This window comes from Hemicordylus capensis, chromosome 12 (genome assembly GCF_027244095.1).
Source record: "Hemicordylus capensis ecotype Gifberg chromosome 12, rHemCap1.1.pri, whole genome shotgun sequence".
Classification (NCBI taxonomy): domain Eukaryota; kingdom Metazoa; phylum Chordata; class Lepidosauria; order Squamata; family Cordylidae; genus Hemicordylus; species Hemicordylus capensis.
The window spans coordinates 6,797,697-6,811,200 of NC_069668.1; the positions used below are offsets into that span (position 1 = coordinate 6,797,697).

The window sequence follows — 13,504 nt, forward strand, 5'->3', positions numbered from 1 at the left end:
GGGTTTGAAAAATTGCAGGCAACCTTTGCAATTGACAGCGGTCACCAATGCCAGAAAAATACTGCAGCTGCCCCCCACCCTGTGCCAGAGAGGGGTAATTTCAGGGCAACTGCAGGTCTCATGTAAAGGGAAATCGACTTTTGAGCAAACAAGATCCGCTCCCTGGTTCAGGAAGCCTGCTTCGTGGAGGAGGCCAGGTGCAGGGAGCCCCCAACAATACTGCCCCCCGCCACCCGCCGCCCCAGAAACCATTTCTGAAACATGAGTGCTTGTTCCTTGAGATAATGGTGTTTCCGTGTAATAACTAACACGGAATTAAATAACTAACCTACATTGCTTCCAATATCGGCAACTCTGCCCTAGGGATAAACAAACAGTAACTACAGTGAAGGCTACAAATAGCTAGGTAGCATCCCATAATAAAGTCCGGAGAGAGAAACGGAGCATGGCAAAATGGTCACTGCAAATAGAATCGCCGGGATGGAGGCAGGGAGGAGTCTGGAGAGGGGCCAGAGCTCAGCATTGGGGGCCCTGCTTTGCATGAAGAAGGTTGCGGGTCCGACCCCCAGAACTGCCACTTAAAAAGGATCTCAGGGAGCAGCGCTGTGAAAAGCCTCTCTTTGCCAGAAATCCTGGAGAGCTGTGGCAGGTCAGAATAGATAATATCTCTGCTAGGTGGACCACAGGTCTGAGGATAAGGAAGCCTCGTATGGATCCATCCACACACTGGAGGACTGGAAAATGGCTGGAAGCTAAACAGGCTGAGTCGAGCAGAAGCCGCTGAAAACAACGGACACAATCCAGGCAGATGAGGTGCTACTTTTTCATGGCTACTAAAAGCTGCCGGCTGAGAAGACCATCAGGATTAAATGCCCACAAAATGCCTTTCGTGGAAAAGGTGGAGTTGCGTGAGGAAGGGGAACTGCTACAATCTATGGGGACCAGTGTTACCTGAAACAGGGATTCCCAGATGTTGCTGACTACAACTCCCAGCTGCAAATGGCCATCTTCCTCCAAGGAAGCTGGGAGTTGTAGTCAACAACATCTGGGCAACAGTGTTCTCTCTAATTTCTTCCATCTGGGTGTGGAGTGAGTTTTGTTCTGGGCGGCAGGATCAAGGCAGTGCACGCGCACCTGCATTCAGAGTGGGGCTTTCCTGATTCAACCTGAGCAGGATCTAAACTCAACTGAGCAGACATCCTAAAAATTGTGAGCATACGCAGGTGTGCACGCCTTAGAGGGAACACTGCTGGGAACCCCTGTTCCAAGGGGAACTGGTGTGTGATCTGCAGAGGGAGACACACTGTATCCTCCTGTGGGATCCCCCTCTGCGAAGACCAAGACAGAGAGCAGATTTTGCCCATAGCAACAGCCCCAATTACTACCATTCCCTTTTATGGGATAAACCAAAAGGAGTATGCCTAGGGGATGCCCCTTGGGGTGGGTGGGTGAGCAGGTGAAGCTAACCTGTCCCAGGTAATCTCAGTGGCCTCAGCCACTGAGAATCCAGCCTGCTCCTATCTATGTAGCTCCTCCCTTCTCCCCCACATAGCCCCGCCCCTTGGGATCCACTCTCTGGCCACACTAGAGAGTGACGGGAAATTGGGTTCTAGCTTGTCAGGAATGCCCTTCCCCGTCACCAAGAACCATTGTATATCTCCTCCTCTTAATGTTTCCTGAAATGAAGGTGGACCTATTAGCGCTTACACAGAGGAAAGAAGTACATTGCCTCCTGCAATTCGGCTTACCTTGATTTTTCACTTCTGCAAATTCTTTGTTGTATTCTTCAAGTGTTTCCCTAAGCTTCTGGTTCTCTGTTTCAATATCGTGCATGTGCTGGACTTTTAGCTGGAGCTGCTGCCCCAAATCGAGAGCTGGAACGGGATCTGAAGGAGACAAGGGCAAGAACAGAATTGATCACGAATTCCATTTGCCTTGGAATAAATAAATAAGATGGGTCCCTATCCCCAAAGGGCTCACAATCTAAAAGGAAACGTAAGACAGACACCAGCAACCGTCACTGTAGAGGTGCTGTGCTGGGGGTGGAGAGGGCCAGTTACTCTCCCCCTGCTAAATACAAGAGAATCACCATGTTAAAAGGCGCCTCTTTGCCAAATTAGCAGGAGAACTAATTTGGACCCAGAACTGAATGGGAGAGCTTAAAAGAAATGATACTGTTCAGCAATGCTCCCTGCCACAGAGATACCCAGGCGTGGCTGACCTCCAACTCCCATAATCTGTAGCTGCAATGGCCTTTGGCTGGGGAGATTATAGTTGTCAACCTTTGGGGATCCCTCTTACTGCTGGCGAGCCCCAACTGGACTTGAGAGCTCATGTGTCCGCAGTTCAGCTCCCTGGTGACAAGCGTGTGCTGACTCTTCTCACAGGCAGAGGGAGGGCAACCTAAGAATGCCACAATGTCTCTACTGGCTCACGGCATCTGGGCCTTGGCAAGGACCAGGCACACTCCCCCAGGCCAAGCCAGGCCCTGCATCCAATGGCCAGACACTGCAGCTGGCCAAAGGGAAGCCACCACACACCCACACGTGTCCCGGTCTCCATTCCCATCCAGGAGACTTCCCAGCTCAACCTGGAAGCTATTCACTCCGCCCTCACTGCCAATCTCGGTTTCTTGCCCCGTGTATGGACCAGGGGGCTGCTTTCTTGGGTTGGCATCTCAACCCGCAGCCAGCCCCTGCAGTTCCCACAGCCCGCACACACACAGATACACTCCCGAGGAAAGCATCTGGACGACGTTAGGGATCCGTGACTGTTAGGGGCAAAAAGAACCAACATACCACCACGCATGACGCTTGCTCTTCCGCATGCATTTCAATCGCAAGCTGCTTTGGGAGCCAGCCGTGGTTGAAAAGCAGAGCAGAAATGCACCCAACAAGCAAAGAACGGGAGAACCCAATGCAATGGACACAGGGCAAGGCTGTGTGGCTCACAGACAAAGCACACCACCGGCTTTCCCACCTCCTTTCAAGGGCTGTCTCACATCTGGGATACCCATGGGGCCAGGGCTGGGGGTGGTGGGACTATCCCCCCCTTTTCTCACTCCCCTAAAGTCTTTACTGTAACTGATGGAGAGCAACCAAGGTGAGAAAACTTCGCCTCACTACCCCTCCCTCGACCCCCATCCTTTAGGCTGGCTGTGGGCCTGGGTGGCCATCAAGCTGGCTTTGCCCCTCTGCCAGGGGCAAAGAAGAGGACACAGCAACCCAGTCCCCAGATCAGCACCATTAATTCCCAGAGGCATGTGTGTCTGTGAGGCTCTCTCAAGTGCACACCCACATAGGAACATACACAGGAACATAGAAAGCTGCCATATACTGAGTCAGACCATTGGTCTATCCAGCTCAGTATTGTCCACCCAGATAGACAGCGGCTCCTCCAAGGTTGCAGGCAGGAATCTCTCTCAGCCCTATCTTGGAGATGCTGCCAGGGAGGGAATCTGGAACCTTCTGCTCTTCCCAGAGTGGCTCCATCCCCTCAGGGGATATCTTGCATTACTCAAACTTTTAGTCTCCCTTTCATGTGCAACCAGGGCAGACCCTGCTTAGCTAAAGAGGCAAATCATGCTTGAAACCACAAGACCAGCTCTCCTCGCAAAAGATCCCAGGTTCAAACCCTGGCAGCATCTCCAGGTAGGGCCGAGAAAAAATCCTGCCCGAAACCCTGCCAGTCAGAGTAGTACGGAGCTACAAAACCTCCTGGGTAGCAGGGACCAGAGTGCACCTGCCATGCACAGGCGGACAAGACCAATCCGGAAAGGGGTCTGGGTGGGCGGGAGACAGGCAGCCCCGGCCAGCTTGCCAGCCAGAGGAGGACAACCCGGGAGGGCCGCCTCCCTGCCAGCGGTGGTGGGCGCCAGCATCACTTGTGCAGCGGCTGCAGAGATTTAGTCTCCCGCCGAGGAATGTTAAACACACCAATCTCGGAAGATCAACAACGGTACATATTTAGGGAGCGCGCATAATTTGCAGCCACCACAATCATTAATTTGACAGACCACCCTGGGCGGCCGGGAAGGCATAATCAGCCCATTGTACCCGCTCTTAATGCATTAAGCGCAAGCCGGGGTGCTTTGCAATGTGCCAGGCCAGCGCCGGAGTTTACAGAAGAGCAGTCCTGGCTTATGTTGCCAGGAGGACAGCTGGGTGTACTGCTCTGTGTAACTTCGCTGGCAGAGGCCTGCCTGCCTTCACACCTCCGCCTGGCCCGGCCGGGGAGAGGAGGAGGATCAGGGAAACTCTTCTCCCCCAACCCCTCCTCGTGGCCCATGCATAGTTTATAACTACACCGCTTTCTCATTTGTGGTTTTTAAGGCCTCTCTTTTTCATCATTAGCACTGTTTAAATATTCATCTCACCGGAGGTGTTTTGAAATGGTCATTTTCACCTGAGGAGCAGTGGACACATCCAGGTGAAGGGGCAACCCAAGGGAGCCAAAGTCCTTACAGTACACCACAGAGAGCTGGTCCTGTGGGCGCAAGCATGGATTGCCCCCTTAGCTAAGCAGGGTCTGCCCTGGTTTGCATTTGAAGGGGAGATGACATGTGGGCACTGCAAGATGTTTCCCTTAGGGAATGGAGCCGCTCTTGGAAGAGCACCTGCCTGCTTGCGTGCAGAAGGTTCCAAGTTCCCTCCCTGGCAGCCTCTCCAAGATAGGGCTGAGAGAGATTCCTGCCTGCAACCCTGGAGAAGCCGCTGCCAGTCTGGGTAGACAATCCTGAGCTAGATGGACCAAGGGTCTGACTCGGTAGGAGGCAGCTTCCTCTGTTCCTATGTACAATCTGATTAAGTCAGAGCTACACAGCTTTGGTTGTCCAGATGTGTTCAGACTCCAACTCCAGCCACGGTGGAGAAGAGTCGGGGATCATGGCTGTTCTAGTCCAACATCTGCAGAGGGGCCAAAGTTGGGCACCCTGGATTAAGTGCAGTGCTTCGCACAGCCAGTCTGTGGGCATGGATCCCAGGCTCTCTTTAATGTATCCCAGGTTTCTCCTGCCCTGCCTCCTGGGAGCTCAAAGAGGTGCCGCAGTTTACTCCCCTTTCTCACAACAACCTTGTGAGGTAGGCTCAGAGCGTGACTGGGTCTAGATCACCTAGCAACCATAACATCTCATGTTTTCATTTCATGTTTTCATGAGTATTGTAAGCTGCCCAGAGCACAATTATTATTATTATTATTTCTTGTTTACACAGTCAGATAGGTGTTATTGACCAGTTTGTTTTATCCAGACATCGAGTCCTTCCCAAGGACCTGAGATGGCTGAATTTTATTGGCAATGGTTATAGATATCATCGCAGAATATAGGCTCTTCCCAGTAAAGCTGCTTTTTGTAATTGGCTGATGGTGATTTCTGTGGCCCCTATGGTGTTGAGGTGCTCTTCAAGCTCTTTTGGGACTGCACCCAGGGCACCAATTACCACTGGGATTATTTGGGTCTTTTTCTGCCACAGCCTTTCAATTTCAATTTGTAGATCTTTGTATTTGGTGATTTTTTCTATTTCTTTTTCTTCTATTCTGCTATCCCCTGGTATTGCTATGTCGATTATTTTCACTTGTTTTTCTTTCTTCTCGACTACAGTTATATCTGGTGTATTGTGCAGCAGATGTTTGTCTGTTTGTAGTTGGAAGTCCCATAATATTTTTACATCTTCATTTTCTTCAAATTTTTCAATTTGATAGTCCCACCAGTGTTTGGCTACAGGTAGCTTGTATTTTTTGCAGATGTTCCATTGTATCATCCCTGATACCTTGTCATGCCTTTGTTTGTAGTCAGTCTGTGCGATCTTCTTACAACAGCTGATCAGGTGGTCCACTGTTTCATCTGCTTCTTTACAAAGGCAGCACTTGCTGTTTGTTGTGGATTTTTCTACTTTTGCTCTTATTGCATATGTTCTTAGTGCCTGTTCTTGTGCAGCCAGTATTAAACCCTCTGTTTCTTTCTTCAAGTTGCCATTCTTAAGCCACTACCAGGTCTTGGTGATGTTTGATTTTCCACTTATATTGTGTAAATATTGACCATACAGGGGCTTATTTCTCCATTTTTCTGCTCGGTTCTTGACTTGTTCTTTCTTGTAGGCCTGTTTTGTTTCATTGGTGTTAAATAGTTTCGCATTCTTGACCATTTGAAGTGCATCTTCTTCACTGTCCCTTATATATTCTTCAAGGCCTCTTTTCTCCTCCTCTACTGTTTGATGGACTTGCAGCATTCCTCTTCCACCTGAGCTGCGAGGGAGGTATAGCCTATCTACATCACTGCGGGGGTGCAGAGCATGATTGATGGTCATGATTTTCCTGGTCTTACGATCTAGCGTCTCTAGCTCTGCCTGGGTCCAGTCTATTATCCCTGCAGTGTATCTGATAACAGGTATAGCCCAGGTGTTTATGGCTTGTATGATGTTCCCGCCACTGAGTTTGGACTTGAGGATTTTTCTGACTCTCCTGATGTATTCACTTCCAATTTTTCTTTTAACTCAGTGTGTGCGATGTTATCAGCCTGGAGAATGCCCAAGTATTTGTAAGGTTCTTTCTCTTCCAGGTTCTTGATCTTGCTTCCATTGGGCAGTTCTATTCCTTCTGTTTTTCTTATTTTCCCTCTGTTCATTATTAATACAGCACACTTGTCTAGTCCAAACTCCATTGCTATATCGCTACTGAATATACGGACAGTGTTTAGCAGTGATTCGATTTCTGACTGGGACTTTCCATACAACTTCAGATCGTCCATGTACAGCAGATGGTTGATTTTACTGGATGTTTTAGATGTTTGGTATCTGAGGCTTGTTTTGTTTAGTATTTGTTAAAGTGGGGTCATGGCGATTACAAACAACAGAAGGGATAGTGAGTCCCCTTGGAAAATGCCTCTTCTAATGCTAACCTGTCCAAGTGCCTCGCCATTGATTGTTAAGTGTGTACTCCACATACTCATTACTTTTTAAATAAATATCTGAATGTTTTTGCTGACACCAGTTGTTTCTAAACATTTTAGTATCCATGTGTGAGGGAATGAATCAAAGGCTTTCTTGTAGTCAATCCATGCAACACTTAGATTGGTTTTTCTTCTCTTGCAGTTTTCTAAAATCATTTTGTCAATCAGCAGCTGGTCTTTTGTGCCTCTGGTGTTCGGGCAATTTCCTTTCTGTTCAACTGGAAGCTGTTTGTTAGTTAATAAGTGTTGCATGACTTCATCTGCTATTATTCCAGTTAATAATTTGAACATGGTTGGCAGGCAGGTTATCGGTCTATAATTACTTGGAACTGCACCTTTTGCTGGGTCTTTCATAATGAGATGAGTTTTCCCAGTTGTTAGCCATTGTTCAATATCACCCCCTTTCATAATGTGATTGAACTGTTTTGATAGTTGTTTATGAAGGCTTGTTAGTTGTTTAAGCCAGAAGCCATGCAGTTCATCGTCGCCTGGCGCAGTCCAATTTTTTATTTTCTTTGCTCTTTCACTTATTAATTCTGGTGTTATTATTAGATCTTGCATTTGTTGGTTACATTTTTTGACCTCTTTCATCCAGCCTGCTTTTTTATTATAATCTATTGGATTGTCCCATAATTTCCTCCAGAATTGCACTGTTTCTTCTTTATTTGGTGTTTCTACGTTTCTTGCAGTTTCTCCTTCTATGCTTTGGTAGAAACGTCTCTGATTGGACTGGAATTGGAGATTCTGCCTGTGTTGTGTGATTCTGGCTTCATACCTGCTAATCTTCTTTGACACTGCTGTTATTTGCTGCTTTATTATTTCCAGGACTTCTCTAATTCCCCTTGAATAACAATAACAACTATTATTATTATTATTATTATATTGTTGTTTACACAGTCAGAGAACTGTTATTGACTGGTTTGTTTTATCCAGACATCAAGTCCTTCCCAAGGACCTGGGATGACTGAATTTTATTGTCAATGTTGTTGCTGTTATTGTTATAGATAGCGTCGCAGAATATAGGGTGTTCCCAGTAGAGCTGCTTTTTGTAATTGCCCGATGGTGATTTCTGTGGCCCCGATGGTGATGAGGTGCTCTTCAAGGTCTTTTGGTACTGCACCCAGTGCACCAATTACCACTGGTATTATTTGGGTCTTTTTCTGCCACAGCCTTTCAATTTCAATTTGTAGATCTTTGTATTTGGTGATTTTTTCTATTTCTTTTTCTTCTATTCTGCTATCCCCTGGTATTGCTATGTTGATTATTTTCACTTGTTTTTCTTTCTTCTCGACTACAGTTATATCTGGTGTATTGTGTGGCAGATGTTTGTTTCTTTGTATTATTATTATCATCATCATCATGTCCTGTGCAGCCTCTTTCTTTTTTACTCACATTATTTGGGGCATTCATTTCGAAGGACCCACAAGAAATGCAAATCAACCAGGCTTTCCTCGACTAAAATAGAAATTAGTCAAGAATTTATATTAAAAGCCCCCCCTCCTGTGCCGCCATCTACATTATAAAATGAATAATGACTAAACCTTTAGTCAATAAATTCCCAAGTCCCAGGAAAGTATTATATTGTAAATGAAAATGTTGGCAATCTCATAATTATTCATCAGGATATGTATATTTAATTTAGCTCTATTAAAGGTTAATGTCACTGGAGCAAAAACAGTTGCAGAATAAAGTATGAACAGAATGTTAAAACTGTTTCCATGCATTAAACTCCAAACTTTGCTTAAGCCAAGATGAATGATTAAAATGTCCACAGCCTTTGGAGACTGTTTGGGGATATGTTAAAGAGGCCATGCCGAAACAGACTTCTCCACTTTAATTTTTATGGCTTCTATTAGAGAAAATGAATTGCCCCCATCGCAGCAATAACGACCAGGGCATGACGCAGCTACAGGCCAGCCCAGGGATCGCTGACTTTCAGACTTCAAAAGGACGCATTCTGGTACTCACAACAGCTTCCAAGGATTTCTGTTTCAAGTGCTGTCTTGTAAACGTATAAAAGGTGTCTTGCGCTAGATCTGATACATTTATCCAACTTGGGCTGTCTGCATCCAAAGCATGCACTATGGGCCCATCTCCATGGACAAAAGCAGACCACTAGTGAGGCACTGTCTACTCTGACTGGCAACGGCTCTCCAAGATCTCCGCCCTTTCCCAGCCCTATCTGGAGATGCTGCCGAGGGTCGAACCTGGGGCCTCCTGCATGCAAGGAGACAATGCAAGCGCCACCAAGCTGCAGCTCCATCCCCTAGGAAGCTGCTGTCCACTGAGTCAGACCACTGGTTCACCCAGCTCAGTACGGTCTGCTTTAACTGGCAGCGGCTCTTCAGAGCTCAGGGATCTTTCCCAGTCCCAGGGACTGGAGCTGGGACTTCTGCGTGCAAAGCAGATGCTCTGCCACTGAGCGACTTCAGCCTATTTCGACAGCTCTGCAGGTCTCGAACAGAGGGAGGTCCTTTACAGCCTGGCTCCCTGAGAGCCTCAAACTAGGAGCTGACCCTGGGACCTTCTGCGTGCTGAGCAGATGCCCGACTGAGGAGCTAGGACCCTTCCCTGCACCCGTGGCTCTCTGAAGACTAGGCCATGCCAGGACCCCTGAACCCAGAGCCACAGTGGAGTTCCTCTTCAAGCCCGGAAGTGTGAGCCGACCAAACAGGCTGTGTATGAGTCATGAATGCCCTTTGAAGGAGTACAGTAGATGCCACTGAAAAGATGCTCCAGAGGAGAACATTGAGAACCCTGACACTTTCCCTGCTACCAGGCATGTGAATAGAGACAAGATCTCAACTAGACATTGGGGTGGGAGCAAAGAGTGACTTCATCTCAGGACTCACATTAATTGGAAACCGCAAGAAGGGAATAGCTGCTTTCTACCTGAGTCTGACCATTGCTCTACTCTGACTGGCAGCAGCTCCCCAGGTTTCAGAGATGGTCTTTCCCAGCCCTAACTCTAGATGCTACCAGGACTGAACCTGGACCTTTGGCCTGCAAAGCAGGTGCTCTACCACTGAGCTATATCTCATCCACCACCAACTATTTATTATAATCATTTAAACAGTGAGTAAACCTATGAGCACCGATGTGCTGAAAGTGATCCCCCTTTGGGCAGGCCTGCACAACTTCGGCCTTCCTGCGGAGGCTGGACTACAACTCCCATCATACCTGACCATTAGCCACTGTGGCTGGGGATGATGGCAGACAGAAGGCCAGAGTTCTCGGGCCCTGCTTTATGGGATGCGGCCAGAGCTCAGTGGAGGAGCATCCGTGTTGCATGCAGGTAAGGTCCCATGTTCAATCCCTGGCAGCATCTCCAGGTAAACTGGAGGCCTGGGGGAAACTCCCGCCTGAAATCTCGGAGAAGCCGCTGCCAGTCAGAGCTGAGACAATCCTGAGCTTGACGGGCCAACGGTCTGACTCGGTATACGGCAGTTTCCTGTGTTCCTACCAATTTTAAATGGGTGGGGGAGGGCTCCCAATGTCTCCTAAGCCTCAACCGTTTGGGAAGCCCCGTCTTCCACTCAACGCAGCCCCTGCTCCCAAGAAGGGGAGGCGAGCCCAGACTCATCAACAAACCAGTTATCTGAAAAACGCTCTCCACCCACGAGAAACGCCCGTCACTGCACATCAAGGTTGGCCCTGTCCGTCCTGCCCGCCACCGGCAGGTGAACTTCTCCATGCCCCCCTTGTGAGCTTTGCTCCCACCATGACATCATGAGCCCGCCTGGATTCCTTGGCGCTGGAGCACTCTGGGCTAATGTAATCAGATGATTACATAATTAACCCAGCTGTCTCATTAAGAAAATCAACTGGAATTCAGGGCATAATTAGTCATACAGCAATTAGCATTCTGATGAGCAAAAACGATGAAAATCCCTCTAAGATGGGGAGTGTGCCGGGACCACCCATGTCATCCTCCAAAGGGGAGGGGAGGAAAGACCTGGATATAAAATCACCTCTGCCTGGAATGTTGTTGTTTTTATTTAAAGAAAAACAATCCAGAAAGAGGGGGGAACCTCCCACCAAACCTAGCTTGAGGATCAAGCAGCAAGCCTAGTCTATGCACTGAGAAATCTCTCATTTGCAGGTTCAGAAATATAGCGATAGAACTGGGAAGCCAAGTCCAGATCCAGGCCTCTAGTCCACAGTTTACAGACTGCCAGCACTACTTCAAAGAGAGAGAGAGAGACAGAGGTGGTGCATACAAAAGCAATAGATTCCCAAGAAGCAGTACAGAAGGGTGAAAGGGTGAGGGAGGCAGGAGGTGGTGGGGAAGGCAATCTTGGCTCTCCAGCTGATGCTCAACTACAGCTCCCATCATCCTCCACAACTGTGGCTGGGGATGATGGGAGTTGTAGTTCCACCCTGGCACTTCAGCGGTCTTCCCCTGAGCTGGAGGATTCAGGGCCCTCCTTGCAGTGTTGGGTGGAAATATCCAATAGGAGATGGGGCAGCACTCCTGAAGGCGGTTCCCCAGAGGCAGAAGGCGAGGGAGGTGGGGAAGAGGCCCGCAGGGTTGTCGTCAGCAGGAGGAGAAGACCCTGGGAGCTCTTCTGCTGCTCACATAAGGGACCAGAAGCTTTACATGAGTTATGCCTTCTGCCCAACCAGCCTCTCAGTCCATCTATAGCTCAGGATTGTCTATGCCAGCCCTGCTCAACTTAGCCCCTCCCTTAGCTTTTTTAAGACTACAACTCCCATCATCCCCAGCCACAGTGGCCAATAGCCAAGGATTATGGGAGTCATGGTCCAAAATCTGCAGGAGGACTGAAGTTGAGCAGCCTTGGCCTATGCTGACCGCCTGAGCTCCCGCCCACAACCTGGCTCTCGCGCTGCTCACCTTGAGAGTAGGCTAGCCACAAGATTATTCCAATAGCAAACCCAGGGCCCAGTAGGTGGCTGTGCCCTATTGCTGGGATCCGCAAATGGCAGCCCCCAGATGTCGCGGGACACTTCCCTTTGGCAGGGAATGATGGGAGCTGTAGTCCAGCAATGTCTGGGGATCCCACATTTGAGAACCCCTGTCCTCCTGGTTTCAGAAAGGCCTGCAGAGCACCAACCACTCTGCACCACTGTTCCCTCCAACAGGGATTCGCAGCTGCTGTTCACTACAACTCCCAGTATCTCCAGCTGCAATGGCCTTGGGCTGGGAATTGTAGTCAACAACATCTGGCAATCCCTGTTGGAGGTGACACTGCTCTGCACCCCGAGGTCTAGAGTGCTCCCTCCAGCCAACGGAGAGTGGGCTGGAAAGTCAGGAGCGGGAGAGCAGATGGACAGGGCTGGGATGCAGATCCAGAGGCGCTCCTGTGCCATCCATTCCAGGGCTTCTGCCTCCAAAGCTGCCTTTCAGAAGAATGCGTAAAATATTCATCTGTGCTAAAAAAGAGGCTCCTGCAGAGTCCGTGCCCAACTGGGGGCCTCGACTGCCTGGTGCGGTTACGCTTCCCGGGCGCAAATCTGACTGGCAGCCCTGTAACCACGGCACACCACTCCAGAGCCACAAGGCTGGCTATCCAGTTTGCCGTGCGGGGACTCATTCATCTTCCGGTGGCAGAAGTGGGGGGAGGGAATGGAGGACGCCAGACAAAAGGGATTCCTCCACCCCCCTCCCCTCCCCAGAACAGACCTGCAAGACTCTCTACAGTCAGACAGCCCAGTTATGAAACAGAAGCCGAACCTCAGAGGCAATTAATATTTTACAGGGCTGGTAATGCGCTTCCGAAGGTTCGGCTCTAAAAATAATTCCTTCCCGATGCGCCAGCTCCTTTCCAAGGGGCTGGATCTGCTGTGCCCAAAGCCAGGTCTTTGTGGGGGGAAAGTGCTCCGTGTTCAAGAGAGGAGGAGGAGGAGGAGATGGGGAAGCAAGGGCCCTCCGGCAGGTCCTTGTAAAATGTGCTGCTTTGCTTTAAAGGCCACTGCACAGCATCCGCGCCACCGCCAAGCCAGGGGAGCTCTTGAAGCATCCCTTTCATCGGCCCAGGATGTGTTGAGCAACATTCACAGAAGGGGAAGGCCCAAACAACTCCCTCCATCCCTCACTGCCAGCGTAGGACACCAGAGTCAAGGAGGAAGTCCTCAACGGAAGCTCTTAGGGGTGACAGCATCCTTGGGGTCAGCGTGGGGCAGCAGATGCACCGCTGGCTCAAGGGGGAAATCCCTGCCTTCAAGATCTTGCATGACACTGGCCAAGTCCCCCTCCTTCTGCCTTGCCTACCTCACAGGGGAGTTGGGAGGGCAGGCCAAAGAGAGCCCCCCAGTAGTACATGAGTGAACTGGGGAGGCCAGTACCAGCTGGGGGGGGGGACTCCCTGTGTGCTTTGACAAGGTCTATAACCCTGGAGATGGAAAACTCCATTAATTTGGGGTTACGCCAGAAGGATATTACAGTGGACAGCACCAGTGTCCCCTCTAACAGGGATTCCCAGATGCTGTTGACTACAACTCCCAGAATCCCCAGCTGCAATGAATTTTGGCTGGGGATTCTGGGAGTTGTAGTCCACAATATCTCGGAATCCCTGTTAGAGGGAGCAGTGGACAACACTG

General features: G+C 49.4%; 1 protein-coding gene across 5 annotated transcripts in view; it reads right to left on the minus strand.

Annotated features, from left to right (window-relative positions):
• CUX1 (cut like homeobox 1) overlaps nucleotides 1-13,504 on the minus strand; it is a 337,155-nt gene that overhangs the window by 149,724 nt on the left and 173,927 nt on the right. For all 5 annotated transcript variants that reach the window (XR_008311776.1, XM_053274795.1, XM_053274790.1 and 2 more), the window contains exon 5: nucleotides 1,749-1,886. Coding sequence is in view for 4 of the 5 variants with exons in the window: in XM_053274795.1 (XP_053130770.1) it covers nucleotides 1,749-1,886 (138 nt within the window). In the remaining variant the exon portion in view is untranslated. The remainder of the gene's footprint in view (nucleotides 1-1,748; nucleotides 1,887-13,504) is intronic.